We start from the raw sequence: 27,291 nt of genomic DNA, 5'->3' as shown, positions 1-27,291 counted from the left end.
GCGAGCACAATGGTGTTTCTTGCTGTTCAAAGGATTTCTGCACATCAGGATGGGTATGGTTTGAGATGGCAAAGATAGGTGGTCAAAAGACCGGGTACTAAGAGAAAGACTAGAAGATCATTAGTAGATCAGTGAATCCATCTCGGGGTGCAAGGGGTTGCTCGAAAACAATCCCCCTCACGGTGGGCTCCAAATTTGTAAGGCTAGTTGTGAGTTTGAAGGGGAAATGTAACAAGACGAAGTAGATAAGTGACGAGTGCAACAGGGAACAAGATGAGTAGAGAAAATGTACAAGATGAGGACTTTCTGTGTTAGTTTTCAGTCGAGCTTGGAGTGGGGAATCAGCATCTGGGATTCTGCCTCCACTTCGCTATAGGTATGAGTGTACGTGGGCAGTATATATACATTTTCAAATGGTTAACTAAACCAGAACGAGTGTAGGTATCATGTGGCAAGGTGAAAATACTCGGTGAAGGACAAGAATCGTGAGGTATATGCACAAGGTAAGATTGTAAAAGGAATTGAAAATGGAAGCTTGTATCCACATAACTTGGATGCGAAGAGTAACAGAGCCACGTCGTCTTTGCTTTGAAGCGTGATTGGTGCATAGAGGATATGCAATCCTTACACTACTTGAGGAGATCAACACTACCACTCTTGAGGTAGTAACAGCCCTTTATGATCATATCATGCAAGATGACTCTGATTCTGACTCGGATATCATTATGAACCTCTCCCCACCCTCTCCGATGTCCCTGTATGTCTCTGACACCGATGCATCTAGTACTAGCAACTCTAGCGACTCTAATGATATTATCACACGCTATGCTTGCCTCCTAGGTGCGATCAACACTCTTCGTGATGAGGTTGAAGCTGCAGATATCTTCAATCCACCCAATTGCCCTATTCCTTGGGCTCTGCAAATCCAGCTCTTATCTCACTTTGCAGAGGATCACCCCAATTTATTTTGCCAGAAGCTGCAAATTAATCCTGAAATTTTTGATGCTATTTTGGATGAGATCAGCAATCACCTAATCTTTCAGAATAATTCAAATAACTGTCAACTCCCCATTGCCCTACAGCTTGCAGTCTTCCTTAATTGTGCGGAGCACTATGGAAACACCACATCAAATGAGGATATTTCCCAATGGGCAGGAATTGGTGTCGGATCAGTCACCAATTGCACGAACTGGGTAATGATTGCACTACTAGATTGTCATGACAAGTTTATGTCCTTTCTGACTGCTGATTCAGACAATGCAGAGAAGGCTTGCCAGTGGGTAGAGGAGACAACTTGCTGAGAGTGGTGAAATGGCACTATTTGCCATTGATGGATCCATGGTCAACCTGATGAATAAGCCTGGCCTTCACAGTGAGGTATTTTACAACAGGAAAAGTGACTGTGCTCTTAACTGCCAGGTTTTTCTCTCTCTCCACAATTCCCTTGTGTTTAATTTGATTTTTTTTTTCATTACAGTTGCTTATCATGCCACACAACCTCCTTATAGCTGACTACTCTGTTGGCCATGCTGGAAGCACACACAATGTCCTTCACATTCCAGTCAACTCACCTCTATCGGCAGCATGCGGACCTTCTTGCCGATGACCATCGGGTATGGGCTGATAGCACATACCCAGTAGACATGTGGTGTACCCTGCCATTCAAGAAACTGCAGAATGGAGCATTGGCGCCGAATCAATGCACATTTAATTTCCATCTTTCCCAGGTGCGTTGTGTACTGCATTTTCAAAAGTGTCCCATTAATTTTAGATGGTGTAGGTTCGGGTTTGAGTTGAACATGTCATCACAGCTCTCAAAGGGCATTTCCAGTCTCTTCAGGAGCTCCACTGCACTATCAGTGCCAAAAAGGACCTTCACTATTCCAGCTACTGGATTTTATGTTGCTTTATCCTCCACAATATGATTGTTCGATTTGAGGAAAGGAAACAGAGCAAAGACACGGTTGAGTGGGCTCGTCACGAAGGGGAGCAGTTCTTAGCTGGACTGGGGGATGGTGTGGCAGGTGATAACCCTGATGATGGTACTCCAGGTCAACTGCATCAGGCACAGCTGATGGATCTCTTACTCAACAGTCCAGACCGTCCTGATGCAGTACGTAGATAGTTATTTCAAGTCAAAACAAGCCTGTACTAGTACATGAATACAACAAGATCTATGGACATAATGAATGTGCATAAGAGCATGTGAGCATAGAGGACTGACATATGTATATCATGAGTGGTGGAAAAACAAAAGCAAAAACACAACAGCACACAATAATAAGCACAATGTACAACAGTGACAACAGAGAGCAAATGAACAACAATTACAAAGCATGTGATGACGATGATCCAGCAGCAGCTGGCAACAACTAGTCTGATGAATGCTGCTGGAGCTTTAGCTGCTGCTCCCCCAGCTGGAGCTTACGGCGGATGAGTTCCATCTCCAAAGTGTGGGTTTGAGCTTTTGCTTGCTTGAGACAAATATCAGCATTCTTCGATTCTAGTGTGTGCTGACAATCAAGTGAACTGTTCAACTGTTGCATCAATTGTTCCCCAAGAGCGAACATCTGGTCACATTCCTTTTGATGGATTTGCAACTTGATCATCTTCTCAGACGACTTCGCACTGTCGTACTCAGCTACTACCCCTTGGGCAAGTAACTGTACCTTGTCGCAAACATCTGTGATATCAGATCACACACATTTGATGCTCTTCGCCTTGGTAGAGAATGACATATTCAATGTCGGTGTACACATTTGAACAGATCCAGACTGTCCAGATGATGAGCCAGATCATACAGATGAACTGACGATTGAAGATGCAATGAAGGGGGGGTGATGTGACTTTGGAAGAGGTGTGCGATTAAGTGCACGGTCTGCATGGGTAGTGAACAATGCTTGCATGTCATACAGTGGTGTCGTAAGTTGTGAAATATGAGGTTGAGGCGGTGGTGAAGGGGAAAATGGGTGTGGGTGCTTGTCAGTGTGATTCCTGCCAGCAGTTTCAGTTTCAAATGCCCCCATCTCATAATCACCCTCAACGCCATCACCCACATCCATCTCACCATCACCCACATCCATCTCACCATCACCTACATCCATCTTGCTGTTGCCCGTGTGCATCTCACTGTCATCTGGATATATATTATTGTCGTTCACCATGTCGTAATTAGATTCATCATCATTCACGTTAAATGACGGAGGTTGGGGGAGCTGCTGGGGAGGATTGGTATGAGCAGGAGGGAGACATCAAGAGGGATCTGGGTCATCGACAGTGTTGGTATCGGCATAAAGATCTTCATTGTCAGCAGGTAGGCAGCTACTACCTACAAATGTGGAAGTGGGAGTACTTTTTGTATGCATGATTGACTGCAGGTGGTCAGAGTGATTGGCTTTGGGATCTGATGAGAATGCTTTAGGGGCGTATGATGGGTTATCATGCCATAACTTGTCGAGGTCATCATAGAATGGGAACTGCTTTAACACGTCCTCTACAAATTTATTAGCTTTCGCTGTTTATTATTGAAGAAAAAACTCATGGCACAAATTGGAAGCTTCATCAGGATCAGTGGGGTCAACTCTACTGCCAGTCTGGTTAAATCTTGCCCACTGTGCTTGATATTTTTTCTTAAGGCTAAGTAAATCAGTGCAGGGAAGGCAAAGAAAAATAAAATAATGCTCACAATGTAAGACGATTTGCAATGGCAATCACAAACTTCTCTGGATGGCGATCATACAGGCTACTATAGTTGGCATCCTCCATGAAGACCTCACATGCAATGATGGCATGGATTTTGCCTTTGTCTCTGCTAGAAGGCTGCTCTCTGTCATTCTCGTCAGCAACATTTGAGTCTTCTTCTTGTTCTCACTAAAGAGTACACGGTAGTCTGTACAATGAGCCTTAAGGTAAGTGATGAGTGTCTGGGTACGATCAATGCCATGGCATTCCCATTTGATCATGAGTTTTTGGATAGGGACTGAGGCAGTCACAGCAGCAGGCAAAACAGTAGAGCTGACGAGGGGAGAAGCAGTGCTGGTGCTAGCGTTAATAATGTTAGCTTCTGTGCGTTGAGCTAGGATAATAGCTGTGCACTGAGATCGTTGTGTGAATGAACTGATAGACTATTACAAGAGCTGTGTTTGTGTGCTATGCTCGTCTGACTAAGCTATGGAGGCTTCTGAGAGCCTGAGTCTCTGGACTGCTGCCTTGGGACCCCTGGTCCATGCACCCCCCTAAAAACAATTGGCACCTGTCCTCAACGCCACTATCTGTTATCTTCCTCTGTTCTCATATCTTTGTCTTCTGCTTCAGTCGTCTTCCTTTCCACTATCTTCTTCATTATTTTCTGTTTGTTCTTCTTCCTGTTCTTCTCATGGTTCTTCTCTGCTCTCTCTGTCTGTGTTTTCTTCACTATTGTCTTTCTCCTTGATCTTGTTTTCGTATGCTTCTTGATCTTATGCTAGTTGCGTTCCTGCCCTCAGGGTGAATGCTCTGATCCGTCTTGCGCTGAATTCTCCCTGGAGCGGGATTCCATTAAGCGTTTCGAGTTTGTACGAGTTCAACACCCTTGCACTTATTCTGCGTGGGGCTGACCATTTCGGTATGAGCTTGCAGTTCAGCTTTGAACGTGTAATCTAAATCGTTGTGATAAACTTGAACCAATTGACCAGTTTTAAATATAACCTCACCTGGTGCTCGCTGGAGTAATTTCTTATCGAATCCCACTTTTCTCTTGATCGCGTAGCATACTACTTCGTCAGTATCCATCTAACCAGTTGTTGTTCAACATATGCTATTTGGGCTAATGCTTCCAAGGTTCATAGTGTCGACGTGCTGTCTTCTATACTCGTTGTTGGCGTGTTGATTATGAGTCCTAGAAGTAGTTCCTTGGGGGAGAATTTCAGTGCTGGTAGTAATCAATGATTGAGAGCATGGACCGCATCATCTAGATGATCCGGCCATGACTTAGGCAATTTGTCCCATGTTGTCTCTTGATCCTGGTCTTCTCCTACTTCCGGTGCGCATAGTCGCTTTAAAACATGCAGTAAAAGCTTATTTGTCCCTTCCACTAGACCGTTGACCCAAGGTGAATATGCTGCGATGGTATGTACTTTGCATTTTCGTGATTTGCAGAACGCTCTTATGGCGTCATTATTAAAGTGTTTACCTCTGTCTGCCATGAACGTTTCTGATGGTGTAAATGTGTTGAATATTCTGTTCAGGCTGTCGATTGTCGTTTTTGCACTGCCTGAGGTTTTGTACTTGAATACCCAGGTATGTTGCGAAAACGTGTCCAAGTAGACTCTGATCGTGCTATGTCCGTTCTTCCCTTTTGGTAATGTGAGGTAGTCCCCAACTAGTAGTTCGAATGGATGTCGTCTGGTAATTGGTTCAAATAGTGAGTGCATATGCGTTGGTCCAAAGTTTTTACACTTAGCGCATTCCTGTATGGCGTCTAGGATTGATGTGTCTAGTTTCGGACTGCATATTTGGTCTAAGAGTGTGATTTTGATTGCGTCTCGTCCCCAGTGGCCTCCTTCTGCATGGGTTCTTGCTGCTAGTGCTTTTGCTTCTTCTCTCGAGATGCACTCTACCTTGGTTCTTGCTCGTGTTGATGTGCTGCCTTGCAGCTTCCAGAGTTTTTCGTCCTCGATGATGTACTGTTCGGCTCTGTGTCTTGCTCGACACTTCTGCCGGATGTCCTTGTCTTGATCGAGGTTACCAATTGCTTTGATGACTTCCTTGAATACTGGTTCGTTTGTGAATCTTCTACTGAGTGCATCTATTGGTTTGTCTATGGGCGTTATATGCATGATGTCGTTGATTAATCCCGTTCTCGCTTCCCAGTCTTCGCTTACCGTCCATTCACTCCCATCTCCTGGTGCTGGCTGTGTATTCTCCCACTTTCAACTAAGGCCGTCAGCTACAACATTTAGCTTTCCCGGTATGTGCCTTATGTCCACTATATGATATGCTAATATTCCTTCTCTCCATCTTGCGTGCGGTACGTTCAGGTGCGGGTTGAGTAGTGTGTCCTTCATTGCGCTACAATCTGTTTCGATTTCAACTGGAAAGCCCCATATTATGCTCAAGAACTTGTCCAAGCCGAATTTGAGTGCGGCGAACTCCAATAGGTAGGATTTGTACTTCTTCTCCATTGTTGATGTTCGTTTTGATGCGAAACCTAACGGGTGTAAGCACTCTGTCCATTTACCCGTTGATGTTTGTGTTCTGATCCTCTGCGCTAGGACTGCTGCAAATCCTTCGACGCATCCATCCGACGTTACTATGAAGTGCGATCCGTCGTATCTGGGCGCCTGTAGTACTGGTCTTGATGTTATCGCTGTCTTGAGGTCTAGGAATGCTTCAGTGTGTTTTTGCGTCCAAATGGTACTTAGCTTGAAGCCGCTCATGGCTCGACAATATGCTGCTTTTGACATTGCATTGTCTATCGGTACTTTGAGCAGTAAGTCTCGTAATGGGCCTTCTCGTTTTGCGTATGCGTTGATTAGGGTTCAATAAAAACCTGTTAGACCTAAAAATGAAGCTAAGTTTTGTGTGTCTTGAGGTTGTTTCCAGTCTACAATTGCTGTGAGCTTCATTAAGTCTGGTTTGACTCCGTCTCGTCCTATTGTTCCCCCTGCAAAATCTGTTTCTGATATGCAAAGTTTCATTTTACTTGGTGCGATTGAAAATTGACATTCGCGAAAACGCTGAAATAAAACTGTTAGCTTGTTTATCATTTCTCTAAATGTACTTGTTGCGCAACCGCCGTCATCCATGAATAGTTCCATGTAGTGCGTTATAAGGAGATTGTGTAGCCTCTCTGCTAATGCGTTGCAGAATGCTGTTGGCGCTCCCGTGATTCCCATCGGCATCCTCTTATACCAAAAGTATCCTCTTCCTTCAATGTAGAATGCCAGGTAAGGTCGCCATTTCTCCGGTACTTCTATTGCATAGTATCCCGCTGCGAAATCGAAAATTGAAATATACTTTTGACAACTTAACCTTTGTTGTTTTGCTAGAATGTCCCCTTGTGGCATTGATACTACCTCCGTTACCTTGTTGAGTTGCGCGAAATTTTGACAGATTCGCCACTTCTTTGGTCCTTGTTCTACCGTTTTGTTGTCTGGTGGGGGCAGTACTTCTCGGGGTGGCATTTCGTATGCTGGGCATAATCCTGCTGTTCAATGCTGATCGTTGATCTGTTGCTTCAACTCCTCCCAGGGTAAGCCGCCTGTCTCGTGTGCTCTCTGCGCTATGACCATCGTTGCTGTGCAGCAGATCAACTTGGGGGGTGCTCATTCTATAATGCCTGCTGTTAGCATGTCATTTGCTCTTTCGTTATAGAACTTTGATTGCTCTGGTGTTAGCAGGCACTGATGCATTCGCAGATTGAATATTGCGTTTTCTGGAATGTTCAAATTTAGTGTCGCTCCCGGGATTGAAACTACTTCCTTCAATGCTAGCGCGAAGCTGTCCGCATTGTCCACCATGAGTTGTTCTAACTCTCTCCATTCGTCTTCTGTTAAGTTGTCTCTGAACTTGATTTGTCGTATGATCTCTTTAACTCTTGCTGGGTTGAACGGGTCCGTTTGTCATGTGTATATCGCTGGACTGCTTGTTGTTGGTTCGATCTCTGGTAGCTCTCCTAACAGTTGATTCTCTTCTTCCTCTTGCATCATTAGCACGTTCATATTGGCACTATGCGCTGTGGGGTCAGTCGTGTCAACGCTTTGCTGCTGTGTTGATTTCAGAGCTATCATGACTTCCCTTGTGGGGAGTGTTTTTCTCCCCGTCGCATTTTCTTGTGCTCTGGCTATCTCTCTTTGTCTGACGTATATTCCCGTGGGCTTCCACTGGCCCATTGGACTATTTGACGGCTTCCTGCTACCGTTCGCGCTCCATGGTGCTCCTTCCGTTCGCTGTTGTTTCTCATCTAGCGTCAGGTTGACTGAGTCTTCTCTTTGTAGCATTCGTTGATCTGCTACTTGATTGTTCAATCGAATCTTTTGAGTGCCGTCGGTTATCACGATAGTGTCTGTCGTATATTCATGAATTGCTGTGAATGCTTTGAGTGTTGGTTTCCCAAACAGGAGGCCCCAACTTCCGCCGCTGTCAAATACTTCGAATGTGCTCTGCGCTTTGATTCCTTTGATTTTGATGGCTCCCGTCCACTTTGCAACTGCTCTAACCATGCTCCCGTTTGCCATTCATAGGTGTCTATCCGATGGGCTCCAGTTATGTTGTCTGTGTTTGATTTTTTCGAAAATTGATGTGCACATTGCGCTGACCATGGCTCTGTCATCAAATAATGCTCGAACTCAAACTACTTCTCCTTGTGGACCCTCTAGTTCTATCCGATGAATGAATGGGATTGCCTCTCCGTTTTCTAGCTGGGGTCTTGTGACATGTGGGTGTCCAACCGAATACACATCAGTTATCTTGATTGTGTTGTGAGATTCAATAGTATACACGGTATTCCTAGTTATACGTCCAGCAGAAACTTCGGGGCTATAGAACTTGTCATTGTCCTCGCACGTTGCCTCCTTGCATGCAAGGACTTCAACTCCAGCTTGGGTATTCTTAAGACTCTGGGTCGATTTATTGTTCCGTTTACGCCGACCCGTCCGCTTTTCCCTGTTGCTCCACTATGTCTTCGATCCATGCTCCCTGTGTCTCGTAGCTGTTGCTCTGTTGTAAGCACCTAACACTCTGCTCGTGATTGCTCTCCATGCTGATTCTTTACGTGTTAACCGTTCTGCATGATCCGGTGGTAATGGGCAGTTTCGTCCGTTATGCCCGTGGGTTCCGCAAGCGAAGCATTCGCTTGATGCGATGGCCACTGTGCCCGGCTTCAATGGGTACCCCATCTCTTGTGAGACTCTTGTACTCTCTCACCATTTCGCATTCCATTGTGCGAGTTGTGCTGCTGTACGCTGTTTGCCCTATTGCATTATCTGGGTGGTGAGGTAGTGTGTGAATCAGTTGTTGGACTGCTGGTCTTCATCTCTTCTGTTATCATGAACAGCTGTTGCGCTGTGGCTGGCTGACAGGCTGTATGTGGGTTGCTGGCTCTGTTGGTTAGACGTTGCTGAGACTCGAGTGAATGTGCTATTTGCCGACGGTGCGTGTGGCGGGATTGTTGGGCTGAGCGCCATCTTGCTGAATTGATTCTGAAGGTTGGCCATTGGGTTCTGTGGTGGCACTTGTAGCTGAACTCGGGCTACTTCTGCTCGTAATGCCTTGAGTTCTTGAGCTTGTCTGGTCCTCTGTTCTTGCTTCTCTGCTAGCCGGCTCCCTTTTAACTCTGTCACTGCTTTCGCAAACTCTGTCCACGTCTTGTATTCTTCGTCCTTGAGTAAGTCTTTTACGACGTCTGGTAGCTTGCTGCGAATTTGCCAAATCATCGATGTACCTTAATCGATGTCTGCGTTGGTGGCGAGCTGTAGCGCTTTCGCTGCCCAAGCGACGTGCATCCAGCATTCTCTATCGTAGAGTTTCGTCTTCTTTCCTACTTCTGTGCTTGGCAACACATGGTCTAGTAGCTCTCTCTCATATTCTGCTTTCGTCTTTTCTGCGATTGTGACTAGCGGCCAGCGTTTTTCGAATGCTATTACGAATGCAGTCCAGGTAGCCTTATCTGCGGGGGGAAGTGCTTTGAACCATGTTTCTGCTCGCGAACTGGTTCCGAGATAATCCCCAAAGGCGTCTAGTTTGTCACTGCTCGTTGCTATGGTCTGTTGGCGCATTGTGCGATTGAATGGTTTTAGGAAATCCACTGGATTTTCTGATGCACATCCATCGCCATGAAAGATCTGAGGGGTTTCTGCGTGCATGTTGATCTTTGGTTGTGCGAGTGCAAAGAATCTGGCTAAGTCATAGTCTGGTACTGTGGAGATGGATGTGAGTGGTTCTGTTTTTTTGTAGCGCTGTAGTGATTGGAGTCTAATCGGCGGTATCTGGAGATCTAGCTCTGGGATTTCTAGTTCTGGGAATGGGACGACATTATTGTGCTCTTCGTCTTCTTCTAGACTGCTGAGAGATGAGCTGCTGGAACGTTCTGGTGTATCTAGTGGGGAGGATGCGGCTGATGTTTCTGCTGACCACACTGCCCAGTTCGTTTTTAAACGACTGTTGGTCACCACTTGTCCTGTTGCTGTTCTGGGTCTTAAGCTATCAGTGCTAGGCATCAGGTGTCCACGTAAAAGTAAGATAGACACAGCCCTTTTTTTGTAATATGTGCAGGTTTTTAAAGTGTGTTGCGACGTAATAAGATTGCGGATTTTTTGTTTTTTTGTTTTGTTTTTGGAAATGGCTTGTTTTATCGTTCTGAACCGACGTTGTCTATATTCTGATCGAATGGCTAAGCTGAGATTGCGAGTTAAGACTATGAGCGATGGCTAAATGCTAAAGCAAAGCTGGGCTGATTCGAATCTGCTCTGTTCACCACGATGAGCTAGGATAATAGCTGTGCACTGAGATCATTGTGTGAATGAACTGATAGACTATTACAAGAGCTGTGTTCATGTGCTATGCTCGTCTGACTAAGCTATGGAGGCTTCTGAGAGCCTGAGTCTCTGGACCGCTGCCTTGGGACCCCTGGTCCAGCGTCCTTCTGCGCATCCTCTTATCCCTCCCCTGGAAGTTCCTCCTCTTGTTCCCCCTTGTGTTCCTGTCCCTCCTCTTGTTCCACAATTTCCTCTAGCTCAGGTAGTCCTTGCAGTCGTTCTGACCACCGTGCATGAGGGCAAAGGGCAGGCATGGTGCTTAAAACTCTGCCTCAAATCTACTGCATGTTTGCCATCCATGGTGACTGTGTCAGGGTGCTTCCTGAAATTTCAGGAAGCAGCTCTGAGGGATGCTATTGTTGTTTCTTTTCGCATCAGCAATATCACTGATTCCTTATTTAGCCTTTTCCTACTTAATGACCCTTGTTTCTTGTGGACGAGTCTTTTGCACTGCCTTAAAGGTTACTTTTTCTACTTATCAGAAAGTGATTCAAGTGTGCACACAAGTAGTAGCATCATGGCTCAGCTCTTACCAATTTCCCAGCCATTCGGCGATCCCCATGAACCAAGTCACTCATGTGCAACTCAGGTCTGGTCCACAAGGCACCTGAACCAGCACAGATAGCACAAGCCAAGAATATGGGAACAATGGCTTGCATCAGTAAATTCACACATTCCTTAGCCCAACTTTTTTTGGAAAATTAAAACTTATTTTTGACTTATCTATATTTATTCACTTGGCTTTTACTTTGATAAGTCGAATAAGGAAGCACGTGGTATGCAAGTGGCGAAAAGCAGCATGAGTGGGATCAGATGCGCAAAGCCCAAACAAGCGCAGCAAGCAACATATCATTACTGATCTACCAACTGCTAAAACTCTAAATGCATCTACACCAACATCTCAAATGCAATCCAGTACATTCTTCAGCTTGTTGGTTGTTCATTGATTGATGCTGGAACCTTGACAGACGATCGTACAATACATGGTGGCCTCCAACTTGAAACCAAGATCAATGGGCTCAGACCAAACCAGGGCTTAATACACAAATGAAGTCTAGATTTGGAGGTTCTTTAAGAAATGCCCAAATCACACAAGCTCATTGATGTTTCGAGCCACACCAGAAAGGTGTCTGATACAGTGAACTCTGGTTTCACAGCACCCAAAGAATGCAGAAAGTGTTGCCTCCTTGCCTCCTTGCTAGAAAGGTTTTGGTAAACATTGATGTTCAAACTGCTTGCCGAGAAGGGTTTGGTGAATATTGACACCTTGCAGCAAAACTATTGGTCAAAATTGATATTCAGGCTACTGGGGCCAGTGAAAAAGTACTGGTAGACCAATATTTGGGAGCAGCAGGTGTGAAAGGATCATGGTAAACTAGTAGGTACATCAGCTTGGTAAGGGTCAATGTAGATGTTTATTCAGAGTCAGCTTAGACTACAATTTTTGAAGGATGGTGACGAAACACACCTTGTTGTGAACTACCATCGCCCTCAATTTTCTTAGCCTCCAAAACCCTCCATTGATACCATGCCTGCCAGCACAGTTCCAAAATGCATGACGACTCAAGCTAAGAATGCAACTCAGCATCCAGGACATATTGTGACCAGGGGCAAAAACTGCATAAAAAGATGTACCAAAGCTCAAAAGGCTGCTGATGACCAACATGAAGAAGAGGAGAAGGAGGCAAGTAAAGCAGCTATACAGGAAGCTCATAAGCACGTTGCAGCATTTCAAAAACAGATGCAGACAGACCAAGCTGCTGCGCGTGCTGATGCACCTAAGCCTAGCTGTCCTCGTCCTGTGAAAAAGGCTGTGAAAGCCCTAGAGACCACCGACTTGACTACAGCTGCCAATAAGGCTGTTGGTGCCATAGGCAATTGTGGCAGGGCTGATAGATCAGCAGCCAGTGCCAATATTGAGCATCCTGGGAGTGAAGACAATGAGGAATTGGAGGTGCAGATGCCAGGAGCACACAAAAAGAAGGGAAAGAGGATGGTGATACCAGTGAAAACACCTGTGAGAGATGCAATTGATGTGGCAGGTGCCCTTATCGCTGGTGAATCAACACAGGCACATGATGATGATAAGTCATCTGATTTGGATGTGTAAGGCATTTAATCATTTTAACCACAAAGTTCCATCTGACCGAAACATCTTTTTTTTCAATCTTATGGTCTATGATAATGATGCTAGCTCTACACCAGCTCCTAAAAAATTCAGCCTTGCTGGTCGTATCCTGAATTGGAGGTTGAGTATTCCCATTGGTGGTTCAAAGCCACCCTCCAACTTGAAGCACAGACCTTCTGGAGCACCTTCTGCTATCTCTAGTACCACTTCCTCCTCTAAGCATACTAGGGGGGAGCACTATGAGTAGTGGTGGTGCCTTACTCACACCTATCCATACTCTCAATGCTGGGGCCAACAACATGTCGGATCTTTTTACAACCCTGTTTGCAGACAATGAATTAACCGATTCAGTTGAGCACTCTCAAGCCCTTGCTCGTATGTCAAAATAAAAGGCTGCTCAGGTGAGTCCAATCATCTAGTTTATTTCCATGTGCTAACCACATTTCCAGGGTGTCAAAATTTCTCAGAAGGTCCCAGAGAATTCTCTACTTCAAATGAACTTAGCCCATCACAATGCCAAGCTGGCACCCAAGCAGCTCGACCTGATTGAGCCTGATGTCACCACTGATGATGGTGCCTTCAATATCATGGACAATGATCTTGAAATAAATGCGAAGACTGCTTCTCTAGTAACTTCCCTTGTTGACTATGAATCCGACACCGATAGGGAATCTGATCTCAAATCTCCTCCTTCTGCGCAGGTTCCCAAAGGATATTCGAGAAACCATTTCAATCTGAGCTTATCATTCAGGTTCTTGTCCAGCACACATGTGCCACTTGGGGCACTATTGTCAGTCATCACACATTAACACATGTGAAAGGCACTCTCAGTCTTTCCACTGCAGTGGCATGTATTTTCCCCCTCTCTTCACAGCATGGCTAACTATTTTATGTGTTCCAGGTGGAACGCGCCATCCGTCTTATCACTGGGCCTTTCAAGACACTCGTCAGTGAATTAGAGGTGAACAGCAAAGGCAAGGCCGTCAAGATCCCTCACTCTCATAACAATTCCTCAAGCAAGATCAGCAGCTCTTGAAAGGCCTTTTCGGACACCAACTTCGGTGTCATGACCAGGTGCTACATGACGTCCATCAACCGCCTCCAAGAGTCGGTCCTCCAGGATGTCTGGGAATGGGTGAAGGAGATTGCCCTTAAGAGGCGTGGTGTGTCCTCCACTCTAGACGAAAACTCTGAGGATGAGTGTGCACTCATCTTCTAGTACTACTAGTTGGTACTGTCTTTCTTCTTGCCCACATGCATCTCACTAACTTGCGTCTTCAAGTAGACTGCTACTACTCTTCGCTTCGTTGAAAATTTGCTGCTGCTACTATTGCATCTGAAATTCCTTTTTAATGTCTTTTTTCCATACTTAATCTACTTGTCGCTTGAAATACAATCATGTTTTGCAGTCATTTTTCTCTCAAAAAGTGTGATTAAGTTGGAAACATGTAGAAAATAAGTGAAATAAGTGTTATCACTTGCTGCTATTTGCTAGTACTTGCACTACTTGCAAAGGTCAAGTCAAGAGGAGGCATCTGCTTTTTCGACTTATAATTGCTTGTGGCAAGTTGGTGTCACTGTTCTTGTGAGTGACTTGTCCGCTCCTTTTTTGGAAGTTAACCGGCGGCAAGTTACCAAAAAGGAAGTTCAAGAAATATGTGAATTTACTGATGAGTCTACTAGTTTGCATGAAAGGTAACCGAACATTGTAAGGTATGGCTGGTGGCAGCGAGACCTCTATTTTCTCCATTCCTCGAGCGGCAGTAAAATGCAAACATGTTTGTGACGGCAAGTAGACTACAACGCAACAGAGACTCGCACAATACAGTACAAGAGCCCGTGATAAAAGAGAAATCAAATCCATTTGAAACGCATGTAAGCCAAGACTCGTAACTTTAGGTCTGCACTCTTCGTCGACGATCGTGATCGGTTCCTTTGCCACTCGATCAAGGCAGGTTACCGTCACATTGATCCACGGCCACAAACTATGCGGTGGTGCATATAAAGAGCAACTACCACGCCAGTGAGTCATGTAATTAAACCCGGGACGCAAACTACTCATACTTACGCACCATTCATCCCAAGGGCAGCCTCGGCAATCTTTGTCATCCGAGCAAAAGAATTTGCAGTCATCAAGGCTGTCAGCGTCATTGGCAGATATTGATGCTGTCAAAGCAGCAACAACCGCGAGGACAAAGGTGAAACGCATTGTTTGCGAGGATGTAATATAGGATCAAATAAATCTGAAGGGGACAGTAGGAAGACACCTTGGTTTGTGTGCTGAATATTGTTCTCCCATATGGCGATGTAGGAAGAGCTTATATATCCACCTGGAATCCTGATGATATCTGAAATGCCAGCAGATCGCCACCTAAGATCTACCTTGTGAAGCAAGGTCTATTGGTAATTTGGCGTAGAACAAAGTATCTTCTTGTGAAGCAAGGTCAATGTAAGCTCGCAACTTGTTTGGTCTCCTACTTACATTGTGTTGCATATTAAACTGCAGTGCTGCTGTTTCAAAACTCGGCCTCGGTACGATACGCGCCCCGTATTTATGACTGACCGGGGACGACCGGCCGTGAGTCACGTACCATTCACTATAAAACTGGAATCACCGGCAGGGTTGATGGATTATCTGATTCACCTGGTAAACCGGTGGTGAGGCCTTGAAACTTTGGGTACCAATGCGACTACTCAACTTTTCCCTTGAAAGAAGTTTGTGCCATGTTATTGAGATGCTAAGCTATCTACCAGTCAACATCCACCATTTTTTGTATCGTGAATGGTGAGCAAGAGACTAAACCCGTCAAAAGCCACGAATGCCCGGGTACATCCAGTAGTACCAGCACTTGGGTGTGAGAAATCTGTGACACTACGATTGTCATGGCACGCGCTGGCACGCGTCACTGCTCCCACCTGTTGACGGCAGTCATCAACTTTGCCGCACTTGACGGTTCTTTGTGACTTTTTTCAATGCATCACAGTTAGCACCTGTGAATCTGCGACTCCCACATAAGCTCTGTAATGAGTAGTAACAGACCGGGCCCTCCGCACCTCTAAGTAGTGTTAGTTCGATAATTGATCGATATCTAGCTGTAGGGACTTGTAGACTTTGCCCTAGCCGTGCCTATATCTGACGAAAATGGCATTGTGTGGCAAGCATGCATGGGTCTCCACTTCCACCCCAGTTTAAAAGTCGCCTCGGGCCCACCACACGTAGCTGGTGCATTTTTGCAAAATGTCGATGCGTCAATGTCCAGATCAGAGCAGGACTCTTCCAGTCTAGCGCCGTTTTGCCGTCTGATCTACACCTGATTGCGAAATTCGAGTTACTTCAGTGTGGGTAAGTTTTTTGAACCCTCCTACCTGAGACATGATTCGGATGAACCTGTCATCGTTTTTGATTGTTTTGATTCCGCCATCCGGGGGTGCACTTTTGGTCAACGTTGGTTCACCGAGTCTTGAAGGAGAATTCATTATCGGTATAAATGTCGCCGAGGAGGATCATCCTTTTCGCGAATTCTGCGGCGAGGCGATTCAGCATACAGGTGAGCACTAATGCACTTACCCCGCGTCAAAGAAACTCGTCAATTGCGTAGTTGAGAGAATCGTCCTCGTTTCTATAGTAGAAGCCCACTTGGAGGTTGACTGGAGTTATTTGTGTCCTCAATAATTGACGTTTCTTTTCGAGTCAGCAGATCATAATGCGTGCATGAGGGCGTCTGTCCTTAAGGAGGTCCCCTAGGTCAATTGACTGATCGCCCCGCATCTGTCCAGACCTTTGCAATCAGTTCCATCAGGTCTACAAGAATGTAAGTGAGATGGATAAATATGGCAATGAATATTGATCGCACCAACGTTGTTTGTGTTGAATTGATCCGCGTCAACGAGCACGCCAACCATCGCTGATCTCAGTGTCTAAGTCATCACAGGGCCCATGATGGGGAATTTGCGTTTATGCACGTAGTCCACAATCATCGAGTCAAACTAGCATGAAGCCAATGTCAGATCCCCGCGAAAATCCACCTTTAGTAGTCACGCACCCCAATGTGAGAGTGCATCACTAAGCTGATACCAAGCAGTACGTCAAGGACGGGGTACGATAACCCGGAGATCACGAAAGCAGCTACGGTCATTGGAACGAGGGAGACCGCAAGAAGTCGCTCAAGTGCACAGTGATATGAGTCATGCGTCCTGGATGGAGGAGACTCCATAGGGTCGTTGACTGTGCCCTTTAAAATAGCTGTCGAGCGTAAGAGTGAGCTCGTCTGGTATCAAACTAAAGGGTTCATGAACGTACATCTACCTGGGACATATTGCGTAGCGGAGCTTGCCGCTCTCACCGGAGAGGCTGATGTTCTGGTTTGATGTGCGTTTGATGTTCTGCAGTGGTGTGCATGGAGCTGAGAATGCAATAAGTGGACGGGATGTTCCTCATTTTACGGGCTGATGCTGGAGGTTGGACCTTGGAGAATTGATGGAGAGGGCGGCCTTGAGACTGTAGAAGGATCCTGGGAGGAGTACACTAATATGGTATATGGTAAGTCTCAGAATCCAGTGTGATACTCACTACGGACTCTCGATCAACGCCTAATTAAATACACCCTCAGCACCCACCTCTAAGCCTTGTCATCCCCCATGCTTTCCGTGACTCAAGAAGTATCCGGCGTGGATCAGCCCAAATATAATCAGTGCACACTCAACCATCTATTTAGTCGCGCCATAGATTATGGGAATGAATGATAAAATGGAAATGATGTATGAAACTCACTCTCGTCCGCCGCATAGACAAGATCGCCACTCCCCGAACCAGAACCAGTATAAATAGAGCACCCCAGCGCATCCGGCCTCCATCCCTCTATCTCCACTCGCGTTGCCTCCCTTTATGATGCCCCCGTTTTGAGCAACGGTATAATGTGACCATGTGGTACCAGGTGCAGCGGGATTAGGGGGCAGGAGCGGCAACGACAATAGGAAAGAGAGGAGCGTGAGGAGGAGCGAGGTATGCATGGATTGGTGGATAATGTGGGGAGTAAGGGGTGAGAGAAAGTCGTAGTCGTCAGAGTTAGGTAAAAGGAGCTACTGAAGGAAATTGCTTACGAGAGGCGCCCATGAGAATCGCTTGAAGGTTCAGCTACTCTCCGAGGCTAGCGGCGCGATTGGAGTAGGTGAGTTCTTCATTAATGTTTATTCGGATGGTAAGGGGATAGGATACGTAGAGAGCACATTATGGCTGCTATTATAGCAGCGAGAGAAGGAGTACTAGACGCCTGCTGTTCCACATGAAACTTAACTCGACAAGCAAGAATGGTAAAGGTGGAACGCACACAAGACCGCGTAGGCAGAAATCCAGACGCCAGTAGTAGTGTATTTCCACCCACATCTCCACATAAGGACCTCCTCCACTCGATCCTGCAACCACGGAACTAGGGCTGGCACAAGTACTTGGGAATAGAGGCATGGAGAGGTTCTGCGGAGTGTGGAGAGACTGTGTTGGGCTGAAGATGGTGCTAGTTGTAGGTGGAGGAACAGGTGAAGGAGATGATGATGGAAATGACGTGTTGATTTTAGTGAATGGACGGACGGGGTTACTCGAGGAGGGAGGTGATTGGAAACGGCTCGTGTCTGGGGGAGACAACAACTGAGTTTTGGCGGTGAGGGGCGCTCGAGCCATTATATATATCAGCTAACAGTCTTTAAAGTCAATCTAACACGCGCTCACTGTCAACATCTAGATAATATCTACGAGCACTACAGCTGGCAGTGTACCACATACGTCTCAAGCCAAACTCGAACGAATAAGTAACCCCAAGAAAAATCAATCTACAATATAATTCATACCCTATCCGTGGACATATAGATGGATACGGCCATGATATATGATATAGTTTTAGATGGACACACTGAGTGCTCATCATGCATAGTAACAGTGCGCCAACCCTGAAAGTTAACCACAGTATCCATGCAAAATGAACAGCTTAAGAATCCTCGACAGGAACCTTCGAAGCTGTAGCGTGTTTTGAGAACGGATCAACGTGTGTTCGTTGCAGGACTCGCTCGACTTCCTCGACTCGGAATCGTACGAACTGAGAAAGTGCAACAACGAACCAAGCTTCAAAGTTTGCGTGTTGCGAGAAGGAGAACAGCTTATGTAAGTAGGACACGCTGGAATTACAACGTGAACGCGCATTTCAAGCTCCGATTGAAACGTGAGTGGATCGAAATTGAGTTGGCCGTCCCACCGACGCCATCGCCCATCTCGCATCTTATCAATGCTTAGATGGTCTCTCCGTCAAGGATCTCATGGACTCCCGCGTCCATGGCGGGCTCACTTATAACGACTTCCTCATGCTTCCCGGAAAGATCGATTTCCTTGCTTCTGATGTGATCACGGATACTAGAACCACTCGTAATGTCGTTCTAAGAACCCCGTTCACGAGTAGTCCTATGGACACCGTCACTGAGACCGAAATGGCCATCAGTCTCGCGCTGCCGGGTGGTATTGGTGTCATTCATCACAACCAGTCCCCCGAATCTCAAGCAGCCATGATCCGAGCCGTGAAAAGACACAAGAATGGATTCATCACGGATCCTGTGGTCTTCTCTCCAAATCACAAGTGCGTTATGCATTTCACCTGTATCACTTTACGGATGATTTCCTTTACCAATAACCTTCGTTCTTCTGAGCAACGGGTTTCGCCTGTGATCTGCGGATATCATTTGTATTTTGGCATATCTGATCTTTCATCTCACCGTCCCGTGCTCATGTGGTCATAAAACCGATGCTTGTTCTCCAGAACCGGGTGCTTGGAAACTAAGCTTGTCGACATCGTCACCTCACGCGAATTCGAGTCGCCCGATACACTACTCCTCGAATTCATGACTACGTCTCTTGTTCCTGCATATGTCATTGACTTCATGGACCACGTATGGCAACACCGAGGTACGAACCTTCTTGTGTTCGTTTAATCACCGTGCGCAAAGAATAGATATGACGTTCTAATGCGAATTTTTCGCTGTACGCATTCTTTACGCACTGAGTCTTGCCAACTGTTGATTCGAGCTCCATGGTACGCTGCCACGCACATCGGGCCTCAACTTCATTCTTTATCGTTAGCTAATGAAGACCACTTCTGCCATCCAACGCAACCGAAGATGATGTTGAAAACACGCGCATATCTGCCTCACAGCTCTACACCAGCGGTTCCACAGACGGGAGATTCTTTGTATTCCTCTCACCTCCTTCCAATACCTTACGCTCTGCCGTAGGACAGTGGCTTTACATAAATTATAGTTGGTGGTCTTACTGTGATTCGAGGACAATAAACGGAGTTTTTTTTAAGAAACACTTCGCGCTCGAGCGAATTTGTAGTACTTTGAATCATAAACAGTTTTCATCGAGGCCCACACAATTACGTCACAACGATTTTCAACGTCCCTTGCAAATAGCGCACTTCAGCGTGTTATCTCCAAAGTTTGCAAGGCATGTTCAGTTCTACGTAGCCAGGGGCAGCACCCATCAAACTTCCTTTTTTAGCCAAGTGAATCTCAAACCTCAAACTTATCTTAAACTTACACAACTCTTATCGCATTGGCAAGCCACTGAAAAGTACAACCCTTGGCCCCATCCATTCCATTGCAGTGGATTGCATTTCCTGGTATCTGAATGATCATTGATGCGTTTGACAGCGTGTCGCGGGGTTTGGTCCTCATGCACATCGTGGTCGGCGAAAGTTAGCAGCCCGCGAAAACAAGGCGCTCTACACGATATTTGCGCATTGCGGCCTCGTAATATGATATGAGATAGAACCTTCTTCAAGGACGCCTTATGTTCGCCCACTCTGAAGCCCCGCGTACTAACTTAGTTGACCCAAGGCGAGCAAAGACAATCAAATCGCGCCTCCAATCATTGAGCAACCATGGAACAAGACTCATCTCGAGAAATTCCGGTACCATGGTACGTTTCATAATGATCAGGAACTTACTAAGCCTGAGGGAACGATCTACAGGGGGATAGTTCTCAGGGCCCGTCGCACACCCACGGTCAGCTTCGAGCAGCCAGGTCGAAGGATTGAGTCTGATTTCAAACGTTCCCGAGTTCTACCGCTGATTGAACTGGTGTACGATGACTACGTGCATTCTTGCGCGAAAACCGGCTGATGGTAGGCGAAACAACGATCACGGGCAAATCTCGGACTTCCAGGTGAGAAATTAAAAAGTGGATGCTGCGCCGCTTGGGCACCCTCGGCTTTTCGTTACTCCCCTGTCGGTGTTACAGAGCGCTTGAAATTACGGGTAGTACACTTCTGCGGTATATGCTACCTGTGACCGGTCAGGGCTTCGGACATGACATGACTATACTGGACTGTACTCCGTTTACGTTGTCTATTTTTTATATCGGAAGTCGGGATCAAGAGCAGGTGTCAGATACTTATAAAAGCAACGATTATGGGGTGAGTACTCGTTATTGGGTGCTTGGTATTAGCATCTACTTCCTCTCGTATGCTCGATATAATGCTCTTCATTTTTCTCCTATGGCTTCATCTAGCACATGCAGCATCCATCATATCGCAATCCACTTCCTATCCACTCAACGCTCATTCGAATATCCGAGGTCCTAAAACCAACCTAACAATTTCTAATAAAGTCATATCTCCAGACGGTTTCGCGCGCTCGTGAGTTTGTCTGATGAATTTTTTACACCTTAATCATTGTTATAGTGCAACGCTTGCTGGAGGAACATTTCCAGGTCCAATTATCGCAGCCAAGAAGGTTTCTTTTTGCCAATTTGATCGAGCCTTCAGGAACTAACTAAGTTGAAGGGAGAGAAATTCGAGATAAATGTCGTGAACAGACTCACTGACGATGGAATGCTCAAAAGCACCAGTGTGGTGGGTATACATATGTTCAGCGCTCATGAGCCAGACTTATTCCACTCTGTTTAGCACTGGCATGGACTCAATCAGAACGGGACTAACTATGTAGATGGAGTCTCGTTCGTCACTCAATGTCCCATTGCGCAAAATCACTCCTTTCTGCACTCCTTCGATGCTGGGGAACAGACGGGAACCTACTGGTATCATAGCCACTACTCGACACAATATTGGTTTGTTGACCTAAAGTGTTTTGAAATTTGCAATAAATGACCTAAACCCATTTAGCGATGGCCTTCGTGGGGCTTTGATTATCTATGATCCTGAAGATCCTCTATCCTATTTATACGACGTTGACGATGGTATAGTGATTAGTTGTCAACATGACGAATTCGGACACTTACAGCATTTCACAGAGACCACCGTAATCACACTCGCTGACTGGTACATCTCGTAATTATTTGCGACTTGAATCCGCGTCACTAATCGATCATAGGTACCATGTGGTTGCCCCTGTCCTGAGCCATCTAAACATTGGTGGCATCACTGGCAATTCAACACTCATCAACGGTCTTGGCCGATACCAAGGGGGACCCAAGAGCAAACTTGCGGTGGTCAAAGTGAAGCACGGGAAGCGATACCGCCTACGCCTAGTAGCAATGTCCTGCCATTCCAACTTTATATTCTCCATCGATAACCACAACCTGACGGTCATTGAAGCGGACGGTGAGCTGACAGAGCCCCTCCTCGTGGACTCGCTCCAGATACTTGCTGGTCAGCGATACTCTGTTGTGCTCCATGCGAATCAATCAGTCGACAACTACTGGATACGCGCATTCCCAAACACTCCAGACTCAAGCTTCGTCGATGGCCAGAGCTCTGCTATCTTGCGATACAATGGTGCACCCGTTGCAGAGCCAACTACAAACCAGACAACAAGTACTATGTCGTTAGTTGAGACCAACTTGCATGCGCTCATCAATCCCGGTGCACCCGGGATTCCAGAGTACGGAAAGGCAGATATCAACTTGAAAATGGTGATCAGCAACACAGATGGACTATATTCGATCAACAATGTAACATTCACGTCCCCCACGGTGCCCGTACTGCTCCAGATCCTCAGCGGCGCACAAGATGCAACCAAACTCCTTCCGAATGGAAGCGTTTATGTTCTAGAAGCTAACAAGGTCGTTGAACTGACGATGTTGACTGCTTTCTATGGTGCTCCTGTAAGTTTCACGCACGTTCGCTAAGTTACATACATCTCATGGTATCCCCCTAGCATCCGATTCATCTTCACGGTGTAAGTATTTCTGGATACCAATCTGCGCCTCATTACTCACTGTAATGATAGCATAACTTTGATGTCGTGCAGAGCGCCGGAAGCAGCTCTTTCAACTATGTCAATCCCGTCCGCAGGGACGTAGTATCCGGAGGGGTTCTTGACAACCAACAGATGGTGATTAGATTTGTCACAGATAACTCCGGTCCATGGTTCCTCCACTGGTGAACACGGCGATATCTATGGATCCAGCACTAGTACTAATCTTATCATTCACCTAGTCACATTGACTGGCATCTTGAAGCGTGCGTTTTGCGAGTTCTCTGAAACTCTGCAGTAATCTGACCATGTTGCCAGTGGTTTCGCTGTAGTTATGGCCGAGAGTCCCTCGGAGACTCGGAAGCATCTGGGTCACATACCTAGTAACTACTTTCGATGTCCAGCTTATGCTCTGATTGAACTGATGGTATGCACAGCCGCATGGCACGACCTTTGCCCGATATTCGACTCGTTAACCCCAACCCAGATTGGAGCGGAGAATTCGTATAAGGAAGCACAGAATATCACCACATCACTATTTCCTCTCACATAGTGTTCACTGTTGTATAAATCGAAGAGATAGCGCTACCGGGACTCTTATAACGGAGGCCGTTTTGTACTACAAACACTATAGCACCTGTGATAACGTAGCCTATCATCGATCATCTCACCCACCACCTTTCTGTGTAATCCATACGAGTTGTCCAGACTACGTCCAATGTTGTGCACACGCGAGCTCTGCATGACACTTTGTATTGTGCGAAACTATCCCCAATCGTTACTGTAGTATTTCCACCTGTTCAGGTCTTGACATCTCATCTACCTTTTGCAGGACTAATAACTGACTCCTGCCCGATGCCTATTGACTGAACTTCTGAAGCATGTCGCTAGCGATAGTCGTCAACTCCTTCACAATTGTGGTGATCCTCTCTCCATGCACCGAACCTTGCACATCCAGTTCTCTGAAATCATCGTTGATATCTTTTATAAACTGTTCGAGACCAGATTTCGAGGCAATCTGCATATACTTCTGTGTGCCGTCCACAAGGATGGGAAGGAACTTGGGATGGTGTGGGTCGAGCATAATATGGCCGACACTAGAGCCCCATGCCATACTTATCACGTCCCACCACTCTTGCGTTGCGAGAAAATCAAGCGATGTAACCGACGACTGCTCAGGTGCGATTTGGAGGAGGATTCCAGTTATATAATATCATAAAAAGGCCTACCCTTTCAGGTATGATTTGCGGCGGCAATCTACAAGCAGGCTGATGAACCAATCTATATGGCCATCCCTGATCAAATTTGGGTGCCAATTGGAATTCCCCGCGAGGACAAAGACCAGGTAAAGACAGGTAGCGTCGCGGAGGCGGTCAGGATCATCATCAGTAGGTGTTATACCTGCTCGCGGACAGACCGCAGTCAGGAGAGTAGGGGAAAATTTGGTCAAAGCCATGTCCGCATCATCAGTGGTATCGATCGAGGCCAAGACTTCTCGGGCGTTGTGAGCAGCGTGAAGGGCAATATGACGTAAACGGGGAGGCATGCTGTTGCCCATGCAGGCGATGAGGCTCTTGATGAACAGATGTTGTTTAGCGGGGTTGCAGATCACTCCCGTGCTGCACAGGATCAAAAGGGCTTCCCCTGCCGTCTCGTGGTCGTCGGAATAAGCGTAGTCGAGGCAGTCCACCACCCAGTCGAAGTCTTCTGGCAAGTTGAATCGCCTGCCAGCCAAAGCGAAAACATTCCACACGCTGTCAGTGTGCCAGGACCTATCGACAGCGGTGAGCGTGAACTGCAGTGCCTTTCGAAAATGTTCTAATGACACCCAAGAATCATTTTGTTCGGATTACCTCGCTCGCAAATAAATCTTCCTGCACATATCCAGGTTCAGCATCGTCTGGGGTCAAGGTAGATAATCTCAAGTAAGCTCGATTATGCGACAGATGTCATCGAGGAGGTGCCATGCTCGGCGCCCAGCCCTTGTGCTGTCTTTGTCGAGATCCCCTCCATCGCATGCCCAGAGTGCCTTCTGGAACTGCGCCAAAAGAAACGTAGCGAGTTGAAGCAGAGCAAAACCACACAATCGCTTCGTTAAAAATAGCAGAAGAACCAAATGGGTCAATGACACCTTTTATCAATCTGAACTAAGTCCTTGTCAAACTGAACCTCAACCATGCTGCAAGCGAGAAGGGTGCAGTTGGCTACGATTTGATTCGACGGAGATAAAGACTCGGAGCCCAGCAGCTTTGATATGACTTCTGTGGCGAGGCGTTCTACGTGTTCATCCACTCGTCCAGTAAGAAAGTGGTAAGGAAAAAAATGTGAAAGCCACTGGGAAACAGAGTAGGGACAAGAAACCAATTCTGCATATTTCAGGGTCGAGTAGCTATCTTACGATATATTGCAAGCCGTGGCAAGCACCGTGAAGCTGTCCATCTCTGGGAACTGCATGTCATCAAATACGTCACAGTCCGTGCTCTCCTGGCCGAGGAATTCACCACGGCCAGGATGTGCCTGAAGAACACTAGATGGCAAAGAGCTATTGTACATGCCGATGCCTTCTCCTTCAACGACGGTACAATGCACCCCTAAATATTCAAGCAGGTTATGTGAATATCATACAGATGATGCAGCATGTCTGTAACGTCGAGATCCAGGGGCCATTCAACATGCGGAACAAGGCTAGCAGCAGCAAGAAATGTTTCAGGATCCGTAGATGTCTCAAGCAGCCACTTGATGCTAGGTGCTTCGAGACAGCTGGTGGGTATGTGCGGGAGGCTGAGGTTCAGGGGGTATTCATTCTCCGCGAACACGTTCAGGTTCCGGTCGAGCGAGTGTGCTTCCGAGTTTACAACCGTCGTCGAAGAGCGCAGAAGCAAGAAATGCAGCCCGTTATGAGGCGCGGAAAAGAACTGCTGAAGAAAGCGCCGTGCGAATGATACCGCATGCACAGGACTTGTGGAGCGAAATCAGCGATGGGTGTCGTATGCGACAGTAGCAAAGACCATCACCTGCCAGTGCGAGGACAATCGAAACCAACTTGACCTGAGGGTACCAGCAGCCGCTGTAGCACACCTAACAAGAACGGTCAAAGTTTGGACATGCGTAAGAAAACGAAACTTGCCGTGCACCGATGTTGTCAGCTGCTGGAAATACCCGGATGCTGGTTTGAACATCAGGAGTAGGACTCCTGCAATGTGATTCAGACTGGAAACAATCACCAGAAATCACAAGAGAACTCACTGTCAATGCGCAACATGCGCAACATTGTCGATATCGGCGTTTGAAATGGACAGGGGGGAGATATCAAAGATGCCATCAGTCAGCGAATAGAACAAAAATCCGAAGACCGTTGTTCCGATGATGCTATGCTGCTCATACCACATGTTGGCGCTGAGGGCGATCCCAAAGAGAAGAAGCGAGATCTAAAGGAAGATCGGAAAGGATTGCACGACGGCATCAGAATATCAAGTGATGATGCCTTCAAATTGCGCTTCCCGCGTTTCTCAGGCGAGCCGCGGCCATATTTGTTCGACTTGCAGTACCCAAGCCACTGCTTGCATAGTGCGGCGCCGAATGCAGCGAGCAAACTCATGGACAAGCTTGCGTAGGCGATCGTTTGGATCCTTATATTCGGCGTGGACGGTGACCACGTAGATGCCGGCGCTGCTGGAGTCAAGCCCGCCTTGGCGAGGTTTCCGAGTCCAATTTGTAGGAGCTGCGTGAGAAGGGTATTTGTGGTGTTGCTAGGGCCAGGACTGAGATTCGACTCCATCGCTACGATAAAAGACGTGCTGACGGCGGAGAATAGACCGAATTGATCGAACACCAATTTCAAAACGAGTCAAAGATAAGCATGCGAAACCTACGAAGACCGATACAATGTCCATGTCGCCGTCGTGTTCCTCCGCAACTCTCCTGTATACCGCTCGGAAACGAGAGCGGCCGTCCCTACCATCCTTGAAGGTATTTATTGAATTATGGAGAACATCCAACACTTCCTTCATGATTTTCATTCTGTGGGTATATTGTCAGCTGTCAGGCTTTTTTTTCGCTCACAAGTCACGTAGATTTGGCTTCCGCACCACGATATCTTCCGCCCTACTGAGACGATCTATGACCTTGTGTTTAACAACATCACTAAGTAGAACTTACGCAGCTAAGCCGCCCTTGGGTGAAAGATTGAAAACGCTTTCCAATGTGTGAGGTTCCGGTGGCTGGCAAGGGGTGTTCGAGCTGAAGTTATGGTGAGGAGGATGCAGAAGCATCCGGGCGAAAACACTCACATCCCCAATGGCAGCTTCACCGGGATTTGTATCATCACTTATCTCTGCGATTTTCTGACCCCTTTGTTCCGTCCCACCAACCTTGCTTTGCAGCCAATAGGTACATATTCCTCATGTCAAGAGCATCAAGCACTTCTACACATAGCCGAAGGCTGTCGAAAGAGAG

At 46.6% G+C, this 27,291-nt stretch overlaps 8 protein-coding genes across 8 annotated transcripts; 3 read left to right on the top strand and 5 right to left on the bottom strand.

Moving 5' to 3' along the window:
• Positions 1-2,372: 2,372 nt before the first annotated feature.
• Positions 2,373-3,765, bottom strand: EDB91DRAFT_1251440 (uncharacterized protein; the record flags this gene model as incomplete). The annotated part of the gene is made up of 6 exons (XM_041323381.1): positions 2,373-2,683; positions 2,705-2,774; positions 2,814-3,218; positions 3,276-3,493; positions 3,538-3,629; positions 3,686-3,765. 6 exons carry the CDS (start codon positions 3,763-3,765, stop codon positions 2,373-2,375), a joined length of 1,176 nt encoding a protein of 391 aa, XP_041174223.1.
• Positions 3,766-8,987: 5,222 nt separating this feature from the next.
• On the bottom strand, positions 8,988-10,196 carry EDB91DRAFT_1084478 (uncharacterized protein; the record flags this gene model as incomplete). The annotated part of the gene is made up of 3 exons (XM_041315771.1): positions 8,988-9,389; positions 9,422-9,463; positions 9,522-10,196. 3 exons carry the CDS (start codon positions 10,194-10,196, stop codon positions 8,988-8,990), a joined length of 1,119 nt encoding a protein of 372 aa, XP_041174222.1.
• A 1,864-nt stretch (positions 10,197-12,060) lies between these two features.
• On the top strand, positions 12,061-12,856 carry EDB91DRAFT_1027833 (uncharacterized protein; the record flags this gene model as incomplete). The annotated part of the gene is made up of 2 exons (XM_041312662.1): positions 12,061-12,620; positions 12,709-12,856. Coding segments are annotated over 2 exons (708 nt in total), but the record flags the coding sequence as incomplete, so codon positions are not given.
• A 3,532-nt stretch (positions 12,857-16,388) lies between these two features.
• On the bottom strand, positions 16,389-17,652 carry EDB91DRAFT_1084476 (CybS-domain-containing protein; the record flags this gene model as incomplete). Its single annotated transcript, XM_041315770.1, has 6 exons — positions 16,389-16,444; positions 16,497-16,560; positions 16,686-16,885; positions 16,986-17,025; positions 17,086-17,167; positions 17,414-17,652. The coding sequence occupies 6 exons, from the start codon at positions 17,650-17,652 to the stop codon at positions 16,389-16,391; spliced, it is 681 nt and encodes a 226-aa protein (XP_041174220.1).
• A 1,227-nt stretch (positions 17,653-18,879) lies between these two features.
• EDB91DRAFT_1004744 (GMP reductase domain-containing protein) lies at positions 18,880-19,236 on the top strand (the record flags this gene model as incomplete). Its single annotated transcript, XM_041312293.1, has 1 exon — positions 18,880-19,236. A coding segment is annotated over one exon (357 nt), but the record flags the coding sequence as incomplete, so codon positions are not given.
• A 1,944-nt stretch (positions 19,237-21,180) lies between these two features.
• Positions 21,181-23,551, top strand: EDB91DRAFT_1300712 (laccase; the record flags this gene model as incomplete). The annotated part of the gene is made up of 12 exons (XM_041324978.1): positions 21,181-21,317; positions 21,363-21,414; positions 21,465-21,533; positions 21,588-21,748; positions 21,804-21,877; positions 21,932-21,959; positions 22,012-22,744; positions 22,798-22,818; positions 22,870-23,021; positions 23,079-23,102; positions 23,155-23,219; positions 23,274-23,551. Coding segments are annotated over 12 exons (1,632 nt in total), but the record flags the coding sequence as incomplete, so codon positions are not given.
• Positions 23,552-25,186: 1,635 nt separating this feature from the next.
• Positions 25,187-26,287, bottom strand: EDB91DRAFT_1149388 (uncharacterized protein). The gene is made up of 4 exons (XM_041319368.1): positions 26,083-26,287; positions 25,964-26,029; positions 25,851-25,914; positions 25,187-25,794 (listed from the first exon to the last, which is right to left on the bottom strand). The coding sequence occupies exons 1-4, from the start codon at positions 26,156-26,158 to the stop codon at positions 25,428-25,430; spliced, it is 573 nt and encodes a 190-aa protein (XP_041174217.1). The 5' UTR covers positions 26,159-26,287; the 3' UTR covers positions 25,187-25,427.
• Positions 25,972-26,703, bottom strand: EDB91DRAFT_645533 (uncharacterized protein). Its single transcript, XM_041327976.1, has 2 exons — positions 26,083-26,703; positions 25,972-26,029 (listed from the first exon to the last, which is right to left on the bottom strand). Exon 1 carries the CDS (start codon positions 26,612-26,614, stop codon positions 26,162-26,164), a length of 453 nt encoding a protein of 150 aa, XP_041174216.1. The 5' UTR covers positions 26,615-26,703; the 3' UTR covers positions 25,972-26,029; positions 26,083-26,161.
• Positions 26,704-27,291: the final 588 nt, after the last annotated feature.

Source organism: Suillus paluster, assembly GCF_016628075.1.
Source record: "Suillus paluster strain FC165 chromosome Unknown EDB91scaffold_54, whole genome shotgun sequence".
NCBI classification, from domain to species: domain Eukaryota; kingdom Fungi; phylum Basidiomycota; class Agaricomycetes; order Boletales; family Suillaceae; genus Suillus; species Suillus paluster.
This window is presented reverse-complemented; position numbering and strand designations above follow the sequence as displayed.

Excerpts from the sequence above, each read along its gene's own strand:
- EDB91DRAFT_1149388 (XM_041319368.1), bottom strand. The coding sequence starts at position 26,158 with ATGGCATCTTTGATATCTCCCCCCTGTCCATTTCAAACGCCGATATCG. Across the intron at positions 26,030-26,082 it reads GCGCATGTTGCGCATTGACA|GAGTCCTACTCCTGATGTTC; the intron begins GTGAGTTCTCTT and ends ATCACATTGCAG. Across the intron at positions 25,915-25,963 it reads GCTGACAACATCGGTGCACG|GTGTGCTACAGCGGCTGCTG; the intron begins GCAAGTTTCGTT and ends CGTTCTTGTTAG.
- EDB91DRAFT_645533 (XM_041327976.1), bottom strand. The coding sequence starts at position 26,614 with ATGGAGTCGAATCTCAGTCCTGGCCCTAGCAACACCACAAATACCCTT.